At 39.9% G+C, this 19,749-nt stretch overlaps 1 protein-coding gene across 1 annotated transcript; it reads right to left on the bottom strand.

Annotated features, from left to right (window-relative positions):
- Positions 1 to 547: 547 nt before the first annotated feature.
- On the bottom strand, positions 548 to 19,414 carry LOC115830156 (C-type lectin domain family 18 member A-like). Its single transcript, XM_030794205.1, has 12 exons — positions 19,360 to 19,414; positions 16,985 to 17,076; positions 7,134 to 7,370; positions 6,822 to 6,919; positions 5,857 to 5,978; positions 5,360 to 5,467; positions 3,862 to 3,954; positions 3,552 to 3,658; positions 3,030 to 3,159; positions 2,607 to 2,703; positions 2,256 to 2,347; positions 548 to 585 (listed from the first exon to the last, which is right to left on the bottom strand). Exons 1-12 carry the CDS (start codon positions 19,412 to 19,414, stop codon positions 548 to 550), a joined length of 1,269 nt encoding a protein of 422 aa, XP_030650065.1.
- Positions 19,415 to 19,749: the final 335 nt, after the last annotated feature.

Here is a 19,749-nt window from a genome sequence, read left to right as displayed (position 1 = left end):
ACCTCTCTCCTTTGCTGTGGCTTACTCCGCTGCTGCTCAGTCAGGTGTTTATCAGCTGCATTAATATGGATGGAATACACAGAGCTGCTGATTAATGCTCTGTGGAGCAGAGCCTCTACTCAGTGGGGTAGAAGCCCAGCAGAGAGACACGCAGGATACAGGCTGGAGGAGAGCCTGTGCTTAAAACCCGTCTTCACCTCACATAAATCAACAGACAAGAGCGGACAAGGCCAACCTGACACCACAGGAACAGAGCCAGGAAAATCGGTTCTGATCCTGGGAAAGGAAATGTGGAAAAGGACATTGCGATCTACCTGGAGAAGAGTGGCGTGCTTCGAAAGAGAATTGTGGGTTTACCTAAAGCTGGTATCCGTCGCATTACATGTCTATAGGAGGGAGCTAGACAAGTGACAGGGAAGACTTTAAGTGTTGTGTGTAATAGGTATGAGGTTGAAGATACACCCAATCCACGCCTGACCCCTGAAAATGCTAGTCCACAGCTAGTCACTGGATCTTTCAGCTAGTCTTCAGCTAGTCACTGGATCTTTCAGCGTCCAACCTCCCACTGCGCTATGTGCTCTGGGGCTGTGGACACATGCAGACAGAAACACAGTGACAAATGTGATCACATAGCAAAACAAAAACCATAAATCTACACCACACAGAAACTGAATAAAAGAGAGAGAGAGTCAGAATTCAGCTTAAGGAAATAGCCTACACGGTTTGTCTCACAAATCCCCATTAATCCACCACGCTTACTTCTGTCTTGATTCACTGCTGAAGACTTTAATATTCTATGGGAGGAGGTGAAAATCTCCTCACAAAATGACTGATTCCTTCAACTGAAAACCTCCTCCTGTAAAGAAATATAATAATGGAACGTGGATTTTCGCCTCGCATTGTGTGGGGATCCATTCAAGGGACACATTTTCCCTCAGGTGCAAGAGCATTATATGCCATGGCTACACTCAAGTCGCACAGTCAACTGCATCTTTCCAGCCCATATGAACAAGGGCTCCCTCCCCAGGCCACTTATCACATCAATGCCAATTACCAGTGTTAGTGAACACAGGCCCTCAATCAGTGTGGCCGGGGCTGAGTCGAGAGAAGAGAAAAGCAATTAATTCCAGTCAGGGGCTTTTCGTCTCACTATTTGTTGCTCCATTGAATTCACGTCTGGATTACTTGCTTCTCTCACTGTATCTGTGTGTGTGTGTGTGTGTGTGTGTGATGTGTTCGCCTGCATTCCTCATTGCCCCAGATGTGATTCTGCACTCAGCGTTCCGCATGGTTCAACCAATTGTTTTTGTCAATCAGTTTTACAAAGATTAAGACCACTCAAATGAGCCGCTGTTAAAGTGTCAACAATCAAAGCGTTAAGTCACTCCGGATAATCAATGAAGATCACACAGACAAAACAAAAACAAAAATAACAACACATCAAAACAAACTAAAAGCCTCTTTGTTGTGTTGATAAATCCTATCTGTCCCTAGATGGTCATTTAGCCACTGTATGGCACTAGAAAGGGAATGACACATATTGATCCTTAAAAGCACTTCCTGATGAAGGCCATTGATCATGGCTGGGCATCATTAAGATGCTGTGGCTGAGCAGGAGAAGTTTTCACTCATAAACGCCTGAGCCCACACACAAAAAAAAAAAAACGCAGAGCATCCAGAACAGCAGCTAAAGGCAGTTTGGTTTTATGTGCTGTCTTTGGTTTTATACTCCTGTTTTAACATCACTGAGCCACCCACTAAAGAGCCTTCTTCATGACGGCTGCTTGGGCAGCAGATCTGGGTTCTTACACATTTGGTTTCGAGCTCTTTACTGCTGTCTCATCTCTCTGTTGCCATGGTGAAGCTGCACAGGTGGTCCTAAATGACAAGTAATGTGCCACTACATGATCGTTTCAGACCTGAGGTTTTAATTTCTTTGTTGAGACTGATGAATTTCCTTGAATAAAGAAAAACAGCACTATCACAACAAAACCTGTTCTCATTAACACGATCAAATCAGATCTAGATTTGAAGAGGATTTCTCTCTTTACCTTTGTGTCAATGCAGGGAATTATTTTTAAAGATATCATTCTCACTCTTTTAAAAAAATGACAAGCTCAGTTATTTATAATGCTATCATAGCATTAAACATGTATTACACAGCATTTGCATTGTTCTAATGCTCTTTGAATAGAATCCTCCCTGAGCTCTCTCTCTCTCTATCTCTCTCTCGGTGACTGTCCAGTGAGACTTACCGAACTGACAGATGTATCTGTTGCGTGTTTTACAGCGCTGGTCATTCCAGTTGAAGGCACTAGAGGCCTGCAACTCTACACAGTTGCCAAAGCTGGAGACAGAGGAGAGAGAGAGAGACACCTAATGCTCAAACTGCAAAACTACATCTAAAATTATACACAATGTCCCAGGTAGGAAACTGGTACACTAGAAGTCAGTATTAGCAGTATGCTTGTGTCTTTTTTTAATCAGTCGAGATGTTTAATCACGTCAATATCGCCTGTACAATGAGAACATTGCCATAAGTGCATTGCTTCTTTTTGTCCTTTTCTACCTCTCCATCCTTCTCTCTCTCTCTCTCTGTCTCTCACCCCTGATTGTCAGGCTGTCCAAAAGCAAAGCTGCTGAAAGAGGGGATCTCCCCTGTGTCCCAGCGAAAGGAGTCCTTAAGTGGTCTGTATGTCAGTCCTCATTAGGAGAAAAAAGAAGTGGTCAGATTCCTTTTTTTCCCTCTCTGTATCTGTTACCTTTAAAAACCTTGATCAGTTATGGCTAAACTTTTAGGTAATGACTGGTCAAACAATGAAATAACATACTATTAATAATGACACGTTTCTTAAGCGCTGAATTAAGTCTTTTGAAGTTATACGCCTTTTGATTCTAAGTTTTGATTTTATCATAGATTTTACCACCAAAATAAAAATCTTGTTCTCTCTCTCTCTCTCACATAATGTTCAAAAGGTACACAATATAAATAGCCACATGAAGAGATTATGTGGAGGGTATCTCCTTACCAATCCAGAAGTTTCGAGTCTCGAAATCTGGGTCGGTGACCTCATTAGTGGTCTCCAGTTGGCTGAGGTAGAAGGCCAGTATGTCCTGCACCTTTTGGTTCTGAATTTGGGCCAGGATTCCTCCTCTCTCCTCAAGGTCCAAAAAAAACCCCCACACACAACATAACCTTTAATGTCAAAAACCTGAGGCCCCACAGACACCATTTCAGTAAGGTCGAGAGTAAACAGGCCAACGTAATTTAACATTTCATCCTCAGTCCACAACTTTTCACATCTGATTGCTTTCACAGGCATGAGTGCAGGATATCTAAACTTACTTAAAGTTAGTGTAGATAGTACACATGTCCTTTAAGGTGCATGGACAGGCTGTCATACGGTCAAATGGATGTGTGTGAGTGATACAGCCTTTCAGTTCATACTGATACTCACATGGGCATTTTCTGGGCCATAAAGTTAGTTAGTCTTAGAGATGTGTGTGACCAATGACTGTAACCAATCCGTATGCGATATGCTATATCTCACCTGACAGCGCTGCTTGGCTGTGTAGTATGTCTCTGCCTCAGAGGACACCATGAAGCACTCCCCATCTATCCACATGTCACAGCTGTGATAAGGAAACCCCAGCTTCTCTACGCAACAGCAACACACAACCAGTAAGCCCAACTAACAGCGGAGACAAGAGGCCATTTTTGGCTTATAATTAGAGGAGACGCATTTTGGCACAGTAGCTCAAAAGAAGATACGGAAAAAGTTATTTTAAGAGCTAAGGGGGGGTAGAGCTGAGATGAGCCATACGGGTGGTTATTTAACAGTGTCACACTCTCCCACTCACCTGCACACTCTGCTCCCCCGTAGCCCACATCACACAGACAGGAACATTCCTCTTCCTTATAGCGCCCGTGCACACACTGCACACTGCATCGTACTGAAACACAACCATCTAAACTCAGTCCAGACATCAAAAGAGCACAGAAAGAAAGAACAAAAGAAAGACGGAAAGGGTGCGATAAGGGAAGAAAAAGAGAGAAATGATGAAATGATGTGCCATAATAATGCAACATCGTTAGAGATTTAAAGTTGCAGAGAGGGTCAGTTATGGTTCATTAGAGGATGCAAACAGTCGGATTTGTGGTTGTAATGGCCAATAAAGACAGGGTTGCTACACGTGTACTTTGGCAGTGATGTTGAACAGGGCATGGGTCAATTCGAAACTAAACTGTAAACTGCACTTCAGCTCATGAGTATGACTTAAAACACGATAAGATCCATGGGGAAAAAAAATTGAATTCGGACTGGACTAAACTATCTAGAATTCACCTTAATTCATGTTAATTTATCTACGATGCATTTTGCGGACTTTTTTGTATAACTTTGGACAGTTTGGATAAACCAAGCAGGTCCTCTGAAAACACAGATGATAAACAATAACAGATTTGTCACATTCTACCACAAATCAACATTATAAAGGCTTCCTACTTTAACCTGCTAATGCCACCCAGGGTTATAGTCTTGAAGGTATCTAGAGATGTCCTGTCAGAGAAGGGCATGCTTGGCCAAACTAGTATACAGGCACCTGGGTACCTATCTTCATCTGCCTGTGTGGAGCACATCTTTACTGTGGCTTTTCAGGCCACATTGCTGCAGTGTTGTTGATAGAGCATTCAAGGAACTTGTGATGTTCAGGCATATTCTAAATAGTGTGATGTGATGAATGTTAATTTGTATTTGTAACTCTGACTCTAAAAGATTGCCTTTTTTTCATGGCTGTCGCCAAAAAAAGATGAAAAATGGAAAAACAGATTTGCTTACTTATTTTGTCTCTAATATAATAAAACATCATTCAAATTGAATTTTTCAAAATAAATATATGCTGTTTTTGTAAATAAATATATATATAAATACACACACACACACAGACACACACACATATATATAATTTATCATTTATCATTTCTCCCCAAACAGACTGTGCAACCAGATTACAAAATTTCAGATTTCTGTCTCTGCTCTTTATCCAAGTCATCATTTAGATTCAAAGGCAGTATTTTAATTTAATTTATGACTGTGCTAGCTATAATTTCAATCATTCTGTTTCTATAACAGACAATTGAGAGAATGGCCTGCATATGAAAGTTCTGAATTTCCATCAGATTATTCCATGTGCTCATAAATTCAGTCTCTATCAGATCAAGCAGACAGATGTTTAAAAACTACTTATTTCATGAGTGTGTTCAACACATTTCATTTCCTGAATTTAAATTCAACTTCCTTCATATAAACTCTCAGATTCCTACTCGACCGCAGCCACATTTGAGAGTGACGTTTGTTACCCTGGCAGAAGCGGCCAGTGAAACCAGAGGCACACTGGCACTGGCAGGAGGAGATGTTCAGACTGCCATTCTGCCCACAGCTCATGCGGCACGGGTTTCGAGGAGTCTCTGAATAATGTACACACACACACACACACACACACACACACACACACACACACAAAAACACAGGCACAAATTTAATTACCGACGAAGATATTATTCACGAGGGGAAGTCTTTTAGACATCAGAAAAACAAGTTACATTCTTTCTGAAATGCTTAAGTTTTTACTCTTCAAATAAAAGTGGTCGTCTGTTGTTTCCACTTTAAAATAAAGCATCTGAAAACTTCATTAAGTATAAACACTCAGCAAATTCCCAAAGTGAATAAAGATTTAACAAAGAGGCCGTGTTGCAAATCTCATATTTGTTCACAAGAAACTACATACCAAAGGGACCAGCCCTGTCCAAAAAAAGTTTCAGGCTAAAATGGATTGAAGCACTCTACTCAATCTCACCGCACAGTCCGCCAACATGGTCCCAGAGCCTGAAGCAGCCAGCCATGGAGGAGGTGCAGAGAGAACAATAAACCCCAGCTTTATATGGTACCACCTGTCTGCCATTCACCTCCCAATTCCCCCTGCATAAAGATGGACACTGGGTCAGGTTACACAGGTCAGTAACCATCAGACAACCAAACCCTATGAGGGCAGCTTCTATTAAACGAAGTAAAAAACAATGTTTCATGGTGAAATCTTGTTGCCCCATACAGAGGAACATCCTGTGTGTCAAAGTGTACCATAAACAAAATAGCCTGCCATAACTGTAGCATTACAGTCAGATAAAAAGATATGCAGGAGAGAAAACCTGAAAACGTCATAGGTAGTCAAATGGTAAAATATATGCTAAAATGTACTAAGCACCAGGCAAGCCACAATATATTAAATCGCCCTTCCAAGAGGTTTCATACTGCCATATTTCATCATTTTTCATAACGCAAAAATCTGACAGCATAATTATTATTATACTTATCTAAAGGAAGACATATCTTTATCCGTGCAGTATGATATTAAGTGACAACACTAATATGCAGGTCAAATCACTCTCACATGCACAGCATATATTTGGAGATTGGCAAATATGATACATATATTTAGATTATGTTGTCATTACCAAGTCACATTTCAGAGTTGAATGTAGATTTGCAAATTGTAAATTTGATTTGAGCATGAACTATATGTACACAAACAATTAAACATACATAATAGTTACATTTACACTACATTGCTATTAATAAAGGGGCCACAATTTGTGGATTATAAAATGTTATATGACAATATTTAAAAATCATGCTTTGTATAATCTGTACTTTAGCTCTTTGCATGGACAAACTGGTTATCCACTGTGGAACTGCAAAAGATTGATACAAACACATGATGCAACACATGATAAAACACATGATGCACAACAGAGAGTCTCTCACCCAGGTGAATATGCACAGACAAACAGATCCCAGTGCTCAGGTCCTCTCTGGCAAACCTGCACTGCACACCCCACCTGATTAGACGTAGCCCACACCAGCTGTAACACACACACACACAAACACACACACACACACACACACACACACACACACACACACACACACACAAACAACAACATCAACAATGACAAAAACAGCACAGTTAATAAAAACAAAACACACTGCAAAGTTTAAGTGCCAAGAATTCATTAAACTATCTTGTCTTTGCTATTTTTGATGCAGCCACAGAGTCTCAGGATCTCTTTCAATTACCTGGGTGTAGTGTTCACATGTGTTATTCTCTCTACATTTTCCACTGAGGTAGATGTAGTCCTGTCCCTCCTGGAACCAAGAGTCAATGACCTCAGTGAATGATGCAGCACCATGGGTTGATTGATGGGTGTTCCAACCAATGTACTCCTGATCCATGTACTTTTTATGTGGGCTTGGATCTGTAGAGCAGGTCATTGCTCTCTCCTGAGCCAAAAGTGCCAGGCTCTCGCTCCACTCCTGTCAGGGGTAAAACCAGCGATGTCAATCAAAGAGTCAAAGTTTATTACATGTCTGGGTGAAACATAAACATACACACACACCGACAAAAAGACAGAGCACACAAAAGATAGAAAGATCACAAACAGAAACACAAATACAATGAGGAATGCCTCCTTGGCGTCTAAAAGCTCAAGAGCTGGTTTCCTTTCTTTGTACTCTAAAGTACTCCTCCGCACAGAAAACAGAACAAATAGAACAATAGAAGATTTAGAACATTCCCACACAGGTCAGCTTTAGTTCTTTACGTCCAGCTAGAAGTGCAAGAAAAACTGAGCATTAATAATAAGACATGTTGAATGACAGATGACAATAATGACAATAATAAAAGCAGCAGTATACTATTGGTTCCTCAAGTTCTACCTCAATTAAGGTTTTAGCGCCTGAGGGACCTTATTTCTCCAGAGTTTTGTTTTACCAAATAGCGGCTTATAACATCATTTTCAGTGCTTGTAAAAGTAATCTCAGTTCCCAAAGTATGGTAATTATAAAATGGAAATTTTTGGTTCCATGATAATAAAACTCATGTATATTATCTAAACATATCTGTTCAGCATCAAGGGTGCTAATGACTAAGTGGATAAGAGGTCTCCACTAAACACTATTTCCAAAGAGACCAACATGATTTTTGACTTTGTTCTAGGGGAGGTTTGCAAGATTTTTGCATATCTTTTGCCTAAAACCATTATCCTGGTATGGTGGGTTTGACTGGGCAGTTGAGCAACTGAAGGAGTTGCTGAACTGCCCTACCATAATTCAATTTAGATTTTTTTAAAACGTCACTATGAGGGCATTCAGGAATTAACCAAAAAATCATGAATGACTTCTGATAATATCTCTTAATATTATATGATATAAATCGAAGACTAAGTTAGAATAACTAAGACTAACTGAGTGTTTAGTTCTCTTCTCCATAATGTATGATGTTGTGCAATACCGGATTACTCTCTCTGTACTGTGGTGTAATTTGGTACACTGGTTATGTAGTGAATTTGGTGATACAGGCAGCTTGCTGACGAAGTGCAACATTACTGACTGCTGCTAAGGACTTGAGAATTTCTGGGGTTCATGAAATAAAGAAGAGCCCCAGTGAATTTGTACACCAAACTGAATTTTTGATGAGGTTTACTACAACTGCCTGTCCTTAGATGTCCTGTGAAAGAAATCTGACAATAAAGTTGAATCTAAAGTAACATAACAGCAAAATTATGGAGAATATCTACTCACAAGATTTTTTTAAAAAAATATGTAGGATATTCATCCTACCAACCATAAAATTTTGCATCCACTTTCTTTCCAGCAGCTGAGATAACAAAGCCGCCACATTAGCCCAGCCCAGAACACAACTCCAAGTTAAATTTGTTACTCTTTTGCCATTCTACACACGGAATAAAAATGCTTACACTTATTTGAAATACGACACAATGAATGCATATCAACATTTAAAGGATTTCACCTGAAAAAACTGGTTCAGTAAGATGTATCACACTGTATGTTAGGATGCAGGCATAATGGAATCCCATTCTGATTCCCAAAAAGACTTTGGAAAAGACTGGGTACACCTTAAGGATGGTGTGTTTAATAACTCTACTTACTGATGGTTGTTTAATTTTGTAAATGAAAATAATTTACAAATGCTTGCACTGATTATAGTAATTTAAATATTCTTTCATGTATAATTCTGACAAATATGTATTCGTGGTACTGGATTGCTGTCAACATTTTGTCAACTGTTTGACATTTGTGATGGTAAAAACAGGATGGTATCATCTGATATGTTTACACCTAATTTTCATCCCAAGGCCCAAACCATCATCCACTGATTAATACATACAACACTCTAACTATGAGACAACTTCAAAAAGCGATTGATTGCTACAGGCAGAGTTTAGGATCTGATAACAGTCATAGCTCTCCCGAACAACCACTGCATGACTAAAGTAAGCAGGCATAAATAAATTGGCCATTATGACAGACTATGAAGTAGAAAGGTACTGTTTGATGCTTTACTTGAATTACTTAGATCCTATTTCCACAGCTGCCTCTACATAATGGCCAGGTAAGAAATCAAATTTCACTTTTTCACAAAATTTACGTTCCATGATCTAACACAAAGAAGCAATCAGCTGTTTCAGTCATTACACAGTATGTTACTGATTACTCTTTTGGAAAATAGTAACAAGCCGATTTGAGACTGATTACTATTTTGGAAAATAGTGATGAGTCAAACTGACTAAAATGTAGTTTCCAAAAAGGTCTATATTCATTGCTGTATCCTTAGCATACAAACATCACTTCCATTACTTCTATCTTTTTCTTATTCTTTTAATCTGGGGGCAGCTGCCAGACTTAAACAATTAAAGAGATGTAAGTGTATGTTCTCACTGGAGCCCGAACGATGCCGATTTCGATAACTGATGATTTCAAAATCCGAAAATTATGTATCGGCCAATATTCTTTTTTTTTTTTTCAGAAACACATAACATAAACAAAGATTTTCCCTAAAATTTGTTGTGTAGTTATGTAAGAGTCCTCACCGACATAACATGACATAATGCAGTTTAAAAATATACTTGTTTTATTGTCATAAGTAGTACTTTGAACAAAGGTACAACAGAATATATTAAGGTTTTGATAAACAATGCTGTAAACTGATACAGTGAGCTAGAGTAAACGCTGCTGTTGAATGCATCTAATATTACATGTTGTCAGATTTTACACTACACGTTTGAGAGAAACTAGATAACTTTGTTTGGCAACCAAGCCATGTTAGATACTTGCTCAGCTCACATTTATTTACGTGCCCCCTCTGGTTTAATAGTTTCCAATGCACCAACTGTAACTACAGACATGCAAGTCGCAGATATATTTACCATTGTTTCATTTAGGCAGAATAAGTTAAACGCTACAGTTTAATCGCTCATTAACGTTAGTAGTCTTCCACTGATAAACATGGCGTTAGCTTGCTTTGTCGGTAACCTAATTTAGCAATGGACAGCGTTATAAGCTGCTTTAAAGGATGTTGCCAGAGAATTTTTAGGAGAGAAGAAGGAGAAATGACAGGACCGTTGTTTGTTTACTCGCTAGAACTACCACGCTGTTTCACAAATAAACCTACAATCAAGTTTGTCAACAGCTTAGTCTACACCACCCAACTACCTTAACATTAAACGTAATTCTGATGTTTGACTGTACCGGCTTTCACATTACTGCAGCAAAACCAGGCATGTCTGACATGTATATCATAACATGGTTGAAGGATCCATTTTCTGTCTCTTTTTAATTGTCATTTATTGGTCATTATAAACGGCAATAGCAATTTATCTGCAATTAGCTCATATCGGCCAATAATATCAGCACGCCAATTTATTGGTCGGGCTCTAGTTCTCACTTATGTTTGAATTATTGTTATTCATTGTATATATGTTATAAAGTCTCTCTCTCTCTCTGTGTATATATATATACATATATAACATCAAAATATTGATGAGTTTTGAGGCCTGCTGACAGGTCCATCATGTAATTGACACTGTTAGTATTTACGTCTACTTCAAGTTATGCTAACTTCAAACTTTCAACAAACCAAATAAGAGAATTAAAGCCAATAAGAAATGAGAAAACTCATAACACTATTTTTATTGCGGTCACTGGATGAAGAGGCTCTGAACACTAAGTTAAGGTAGAGAGACTTGATTAGAAGATCTCAAAACCCCATTTTTAAATTGGTGACATCCAATAAGGAGGCTCCCACACACCATTTTACTGTGATGACTCTGTGTAACAATGTTCATCAAAGATGCAAACCCCACTTTTAAGTTGACAAACTCCAGTAGGGATGCTCAGATGCTACTTTAAGTGCTCCTCCATTACATGGCTTTTACAACTGCATTTTAAGGAAGTGGCTCCAAATGAATAGGTCTGAGTCTCTTAAAACTCCTAAACATATGGACTTTGCTCTCCATTTGTACACACCCTTATAAGAATGTATCTTCCAAAATGTTGAAACTTTTGTATTACAAAATCAATTACTCATTAGTCCTTCGGTGTGAAAAATAACTTTTTTAATGAGGACTTTGTGACACTATTGAATATGTCCCAAAACCCTCCACCAAAATGTTTTGTAACCCTTTACACAGAACAGAAACACTTTAAAAAGTGAGTTGACCTTTTCATTTCAATGGTAGCTCTGTTGCCACCGGTTTTGGTATTTTCAAATCTGTTCTAACATTGTAATGTTTGAGGGAGGAGGAGGTAGTGGAATAAGCACAGGAGTGGTATTTGTAATTCCATGCACAGAATCTGTAGGTAAAATCAAGGGTAAGAATAGCAAGCTGAGCTATACACCAAACAATTCACATTCCTCTGAAAAACACCATTTGCACGATTCATCTCAATTAAAAGCTAAGTGGTATTAGATCTGTGATGAAAGCTGACTCCAAGAAGCAGCCAGCCTGTTAGTGACCCTGTAGTCCTGCCAGTGGATAGGCTAGTGCCAATTTGGAGGCCCTGGTGTATGAGAAAGGGCAGTGCCCATGAGAATCTGGGCAATGAGTGTATAATACAGCTCACTGTGGTGCCCACAATATGATGCAGACACAAAGAGCTAGGCTTATGAGGTCACAAAACTGGAATGGGCAGGTACATGAAAAGAGAGAGGCATGTTATACCCGCCTCTTAGATCTAATTTTGAATTGGCATAGTTTGGTCAAACTTAATAAAGTCTGAGTTTTGGGCTGTACCAGGCAACATGAGAAAATGGAAGGTGAGAGCATTTGGCTAGGATGAGGGCCATTACGTCTGTCCGGCCAAGACAGATGGGTTTAAAGCACAGAAAATACCATCCAAGAACAGTTGCCCCATAGCCAGGAGAGATACAGGAGGATGATATAGACATTTCTGGTATTGGGTGAATTGTCAGATTGTCTCTGGTGACGGTCAGTCAAAACCTAGGAGGCAACTAATACCTCCACAAGATTCTCTCTCACTCTCTTGCTGTCTCTCTCTCTTTCTGTCTATAGAGTGGAATCTATCCTATTTGACAGTGCTAAAACCAGTACCGTTCTTCCATCAGACATATGAAACTCGCTATGCTTTGCAAATGAAGTGTTTCAGATTGTGATCCATGAGCCAAGGAACAGGGCAATGAACTGTAAATGGGGAAAACTGAGGATTAGTGAGTGAAAATGTATTCCGTTCTTTTGCCAGGGCTAAAAAGATCTAAGGAGCAGAGAGAGAGTGGTGTGGAAGATGTGTGTAGCAATAATGGGCAGGGTTGATTATTCAGACGTGACAGGGGTCAGGGAAGGGCTGCATAGACTAATAGAGGCTAACGTCACAAACTGAAATGTGAGATTATCAAACAACAATCTCAAGCAGCTGGTGGCGAACTGTCTAGCCTGAGAGGGAAATCCAGCTCTGAGACTCTTAGCCAAGCGCTACTGAGGTAGATAAAGTTCCAACATCAACAACATCACATGGTGTCCTCACTTTTACATGCATGATCCAACCCCAAGCACTGACAAAACAGAAAAAAAGATTCTTAATGGCTTCTTAATGGCTTGTAACCTGATCACATGAAACACATTGCCAGCTGAAAGTTTCAAACACAAACTGTAAAACTGCAAAAGGTAATGTAATCAAGCACTCAAAAATGCACCTCTCTCTCCTTGTTCTGCATTTACAACTCAACTGTGAAAAGCTAGGACTTGCGCTTTGACAAAACAGTGGTTGTCAATCACTGATTAATCTATTCGACCCTGTCTGATCCTGTGACTCTTGAGTGGCAGCAGAATGTCTCCCCAGTCAACAATATGACACGGCCGGGCAGTGGTGGCATGTTCCCATAGAAACTGTCTGTCACTACTCCAAAAGCTAGTGTGAAATAAGGGGTGGGGGGGGCGGGGGGGGGGGGGGGGATAGTTTCCGCAGATGTGCTTTCACTGTGGGCCCCCCAAAAGATTGGGTCCTGTTTCAGAGGCCTGAGACAGAAGCCCTGGAAGGGAGGGAGATTGGAGAGGCAGAGGACACAGAGAGGGCACACTGGCACAAATCAACGGCAAGTCATGCGAGCCATCCAACTCCCGCCCACCCTATAGAGAGGGATAAAATTTAAAGAGGCCATCAGCCGCTCCCTCCATGCCTTAACCCCCCCCCCCCCCCCCCCCCCCCCCCCCCCCCCCCCCCCGCCCCTTCCTCACATCATATCTCTCAACACACTCTCTCTCTCTGGTTCCCAGAGATGCCGCCAGCTCTTCATCCCCTGGTGAGTTCCCCTCCGCACTCACTGTTATAGCCAGTCAGTGCTCACTCAACTCAGCTCACACTTGGATATTTCTCCCCTCTGTTTTGCTCTGGGGAAAATATCTCTAATCAAAACGAATAAAGCCAGCCAACGCATGAGAGTAATTTCCCCTTTTTATGACTGAATGAATGGAGACGAATAAAAGGAAGAGGGGCCCACTTGAGTCTGTCCCCTGACATTTCAGGGTTTTTTTTTTTCCTGATTACTCCTGCTGTAGATATCATTTCATTATTACTATATTATTTACTCCCTCCTCCTCCTCCGAACTCCAGGAGCTGATGCAGATTTGAGTGTCTACTTCAGCAGTGTGTGTGCTTTCAGATGATCCCATTCTTTTTTGAGAGAGAAAAAAAAAAAAAAAAGAACAGTAATACATTGCGATAGATTCCCTGCTCATCCAAGTGACAACAGGCCAGCTGTTTTTCAGACAAAGCCCACAGTCTCTCAGGCACTTATTGAGACCTACACTGTCAGAGGTGACATATTTCTGTAGTGACAGAACAGACTAATTAGCAAAAAATACCATCGCTGCTCTAAGGATCTCCTCTTCTCTGTGCTTTGATGTTGTTCAGTTCTTCAGGAAGGCTGTGAGGGTCATGAAGGATGTATCCCACAGGCATGCCATCTTTTCGATAAATGTTAATTCTGATGCCTCTTTCAAAGGTCATATTCCAAAGGCATGTCAGGGAATCTAGGATGTTTCAATAGCTCCTGGAATGAGTCAGGATTAGGGTATGGGTGGGGGGTTTGTAGAAAACTTAAAATATTAAAATCAAAATTGATTCAGGTTCAAAAACAATTTGAAAGTCATTCTGCTGACTGTAAATCACTGACAATTTCACATTAATATTTTAAATATCCCTGAAAAGGTTAATGTGGAACTAGTAAATGTTGCTTACATATGATATTTGTAGCACATGTGTACAAGATTAAGAAAAGTACACATTAGTCCAGTCCTCCTTCGAGTGTAACTGTTTGTCTAATAAAAGCTCCTTTTCAGTGGCAATTCAGAAAACTTATAAATTCATGTCTATGAAAAGACTAGAAACCAGTAACCTACTTTGAGTCACACAGGCACACACAGTAATGTCACTCTCTTCCATCTTCAATTTCACGTGCCAAAAATATCTGAGTAAACGGTTTTCATCTCATTTTTGCATTTGAAGTTAGAATGAGCTCCGAAAATTCAAAGAACTTCCCCACCCCCAGCCCCTCAGCACTGCACGGAAGCACATTCTGTAACCCCAAACGCTCACCACTCATTTGAAGAACCGTAAGGAGGGTCATCATGAGAAAAAAGACCGTAATTTGGGAAACTTTATGAAATTAAGTAATCTTATCTCCTCCTGAAATGAAAGCTTAAAGCTTCTGCATGGGACTCTAATCTCTTTATAGCCACAATCATACTGTGCTTATGGATTCCTGCGCAAATATTCCCACACGATAATCACAAAGCTGCCTCAGCCCACAGCCTCTCCACATTTATCAGTAAAGTACTTTAATATCCCACTTTAACTCCCCAGGAATTCCTCTCTGAGGCTTTGAAGAAATTACCTGAAAAGCAGAAGACCTGAATACAGAATGGATAGCGATGACAATTCTGTCTCTCTCTCATTATGCACTATCAGTAAAGCGCAGATTCTCGCATAAAATACTGGTTAAAATAACGTCTTCTGTTTACTTAGAAGTCACTGTGTGCTCAATTTACATTCCTTTTATGCAACCTGGAAATGGGCGTGAATAGATACATTACTGAATTAAAAATTATTTGTGGCAATGAAATCACTGCCAGGGGAAGCATTTCATTCAGTGACTCTATCAAACACATAACTGAAACAAAATACACAGGATGTAATGTCGTGGTAAGTTTTACTAGACACCCAACAAACTCTCCAACACGCCCGCCATGACTCAATTATGTGTTTCACTCATTGTGTCTGAGAGCTCCTCTACAGCCTGCAGAGGCCCCTGACGGCAGTTCCACTCCAAACCGTGTATGTGGAGCAAAGGATTAGACTTCTAGCCTGAACTAATGTAACAGCTGTGCTTATGATGCCAGTGTGCTTTTACAGATAGGCACTGTGTGAAATACCACTGTTTGGGATATGGCTGTTTCAACATAGGATAACCCACAGAAAAAAAAAGAACTACTGATGAGGTGCATGACAAAATGAGTACAGACTCCAAAATGAACTGGAACTGTCCTTGGCATCGCCTTTCAAACAGCAGATAAGACTTCTGTATCTTTTTTCTGTTTGGGCTATGAAAATTTTTGAATCATGGAGAGGCATTCATTTCCAAGGTCTATAGTTTCACCCTGCTCAGAGTGTCAGAAGCCTGACAGATGATCTCCTTTTATTAACCCTGCTTTACCCTGAATATCTGGGTATTTCTTCCTTATGGGGATGGGTGAATGGCACGTTTTTTTTTGTTTTTGTTTGGGGGGGGGGGGGGGGGGGGGGGGGTCTGCTGGTGCATTAACCCACTGGCCCTTTGGCACCAACCCAGGGATGGAGGAGCATGGAGAGAGAGAGAGAGAGCATGGGAAAAAAAAGAGAGAGAGTATTTCTGGCAGGGCTCTATTTCAGGTGACCTTGGTGATGGCTTGCAGAGGCAAGCCTAAAGCTCAATGATGTGCTACAGTAGGCCAGGCTCCTGCCCGAGTTCCTTCAGCCAGATGTAAATCAATACTGGGGTTCTAGATGGCCTTGTAGCTAAAAAGATTATAGCTAGAGCTCTGAGAGCTTACATTCAAATTTTCTGTTTTTCTGTCAAAGGTACAAATATGTTGCACCATGATTGAAAACTGTCCGTTACATAAAAAATGGTATGTAAAGGTTGGAGGTATATACTTTAATATGGTGTCGCAAAGTCAAGGAAAATAAAGATGGGCAGAAGTAAGTTAATTTTGCCGCATTAACATTTATATATTCTTGTCTGAGCGAAGCAAAATATAAAAAATGGCAGCATAGCCAAAAACAGTATATTATGCTTTATAATTACATTTACCATTTTTTAAACATCTCAAACTGATATGCTGAGAAATCTTAGGTTGTTTCAACCTAAAACCTACAAACGCCTTTTACTGAAAAGTGCTTACATCTTTTTAAAGTGGGATGAAAGGCTAGACTGCGCCGGTGAATGGCAGTCTTTGAATTTTCCCCTGATTGTAAATGGGGGATTAAGGTTCTGTTGTTAGGGCTCACAAATGCAGTCTGCATGTATCAATAATTCAGTAGTTGTCAGAAGACCATCAAAAAGCAGAGCGACCTACCATTTTCTGCATATTTGCTGCCATGGGGCTGACCCGACTGCGTAGCCTATTGTGCTGTGTAACAATCTGAAAATGCTCCTTCACCCCAAGCCCTGAAATGAAAAAAGCGCGCAATTACTTTACCGCTTGGGCAAATCTCCATGGTGACCAAGTACAAGTAAAGGGTGAAGAGAGGGTGAGGTCGGATATTTGTTTAGAAAATATGTTATTAAGACACTTATTCTAACATATATTGATTATTTCCAAGAAGTTTAATAAAAATAGAGCACCCTCCGTATATCCCTATTTGTAAGTAACCACTCCTATGTCGACTTTTGTGTTTAATAATGAACACAAGCTAATAAAGTGGCTTTCGGTTTGTCATACAGGATTAACACGACAACACTGCTCTATAGGACTCTTTTACATGTCGGTTTAGCCTAACTCGTGTGAGATGAGTAGCCTATGTGTAATTACCAGGAACTAACGGTTTTTATGCATACGAGCCACATAAAATACAATAACAAATTTGATCCAAACATGTGAAATCTGATAAAAATAAGCGTTTATATTTTTCCCTACCAAAACTTCGTGTACGAGTTCCACAGAAACCGCACATAAAAAGTTACCCGGCGACCTCATGGACATGAGGAGCGTCAGTCTTACCCGTCGCAGGTGAACCCGTGCCGCCTCTTTTCTCTACGAATGTCCTGCCTGCACCGTTGCTGGTAATTAAGGTAATTATTGAAAATAGCCTTAACATATGCGAAAGAACAGCCAAATATCCCATGATCGCTCATCCGTTTCGTTCCAACGTAGAACATCGACAAACTACTTTGTCAGTCTCTCTCCGTTTCTTCCGCCGCACCCCCTCCTTTTACAGTGCCAAGATAGTTCATTTTCAACGAACACGCACCCACATGGTCTTATTTACCATCACAATAAGATGCAAAAATCACTACGCCTTACAGCAAATCATAAAGAAACTCCATGAAACTCCATTACCTGTGCTTTAAGCGCTTTATGCAATGCAATTTTTCAGAACTAAAAGTGAAAAGGTAGAACTCTGAGCTGTAATAGTCTCTAGTTAAGCAAACGCTCTTGCGGAATTTAAAGATTAATTTAGATTCGGAGACAAACTAATGACTGACAGATTTCAGTTAGCTCAGTGTACTATACTTATCCTAACAGCTGAAACAGATTCAAGTCATATCTGAAATGAGTGTCATAAGACCATGGGGAAGTTATTTTCTCAATTCAAAGCTCTTAATGAAAATATCTGTCCTTGACAAAGGGTTAAAGGCTATGTTAAAATATATCAGGATCATGCATTTAGAGATATTCTCTAAAGGAGTAATAAGCCACTGTGTGTTCAGAGACCAAGGAAAAATACCTCTAGCGATATTACACTCTAAGTAATTCTGTGACATCTTATATTATATTCTATAATAGGCATGTTTTCTAAAATCTGAGAACCTTTGAAGTGCATCACTGTGTCTGAGTTCAAATGGATTTAAAACATTTCATTTTCTACTTCATAATTCGAGGTCAGATGTTGAGTCATAGATCAGAGGAGTGTGTGGTAACCCATTACTTCAACTTCCAGCCTCAAGGTGAAATGATGACGCCGCCTCTGAGGAGATGACAAGAACATTTTGGAATCTGCCAATCAAAACGTCTAAAGAGCTGTCATCCAGGGCCTGCTACTGTGGCTGCATGAGTGGAATGTCTCAGGGTTAGGCAGAGGCATGACAGGGAGAAACCCAACCCTTCAGTCTTGTTACAATGGCATGCAAAACAGGTCCCCTAAGAAATGACTGTCCTTCACAATCCATTTGCATGTAATAAGTATATGTCTAATCTAAACTGTTCGTTTTCAATAAATCTCCTGGATGAGCATCCATCTCAGGAGTCTGTGGTTTCTTTTAAAAGCATAGTAACGTCTCTGGTAGATTTTCTTCTTATAGATTTAGAAAGTGTGTCCTATGTGAAAATGCAAAACCAGGAAGGCCAGGGAGTCTATGTAAGTCCCGACATTCTTGTTCTCATTCAGAGAAGATCTTAGAAAGCTCCATTTTACATAGAAGGTATATAATGTGCTCAAAAACTAAAATAGATGTATCTAATCAAATGTGGCACATAACTGTCTAATCATCCACTGTTAAAGGGTCATTCTAGATGCAGTCTTTTATCCTTTAAACCAATTATTATAAATGAACAAAGCAAAACAGATATCATAACTTTAAGCAGAACTTGTGGATCTGAGTATGTTAGATTAATGGACCATTAGAAATTTGGGCACTTATGCACACAACACACTGGCACTGTCAAAAGGGAGAAGTATGATGAAGTATGATGAAGGCTAGTAGTGTGTTTGGTACAGTCAGGTCACTCACAGCCATTCTGTGCACCCCTGTATTTTACATTGCCTACAGGCATCATGCTCCCCATAATCATAACATAGTTAAAATATCTGTTAAATATTTGGTTTATAAGGTGCACCAAGGCTTTAAAGAGTTCCCTGCAGAGGGCAGAAATTTTCCATTTGAAGTTTTTAGAGTTATGTTCAATGGCATTCTTTCTCTCCAAAGTCCAATTTCAGTGAAGTGAGAAATAATCCATTAATCTCCTCCATGATTAAAACTACATTTTAGACAAAATTCCTCTCTCACAAAAGAGGGAATTATTCAGTGGCAAGACCGTTTTAGCTTCAGAAACAGTAGCAAACCCCTAGATTATTTTAAGCCAAATGAAAAAGAAAATGCAAATGTAAATATAAATATAAA

This window comes from Chanos chanos, chromosome 2 (assembly GCF_902362185.1).
Source record: "Chanos chanos chromosome 2, fChaCha1.1, whole genome shotgun sequence".
NCBI classification, from domain to species: domain Eukaryota; kingdom Metazoa; phylum Chordata; class Actinopteri; order Gonorynchiformes; family Chanidae; genus Chanos; species Chanos chanos.
The sequence above is the reverse complement of the archived record's forward strand: the minus strand, read 5'-3'. Positions and strand labels throughout refer to the sequence as shown.

What these genes read in the sequence shown, in the direction of transcription:
- LOC115830156 (XM_030794205.1), bottom strand. Translation starts at nt 19,414, where the DNA reads ATGGGGAGCATGATGCCTGTAGGCAATGTAAAATACAGGGGTGCACAG. An exon ending in CAGCAAATATGCAGAAAATG is followed by an intron (nt 7,371 to 16,984) that starts GTAGGTCGCTCT and finishes TACCCCTGACAG; the next exon opens with GAGTGGAGCGAGAGCCTGGC. An exon ending in GTCTGTGCATATTCACCTGG is followed by an intron (nt 5,979 to 6,821) that starts GTGAGAGACTCT and finishes ATCTTTATGCAG; the next exon opens with GGGGAATTGGGAGGTGAATG.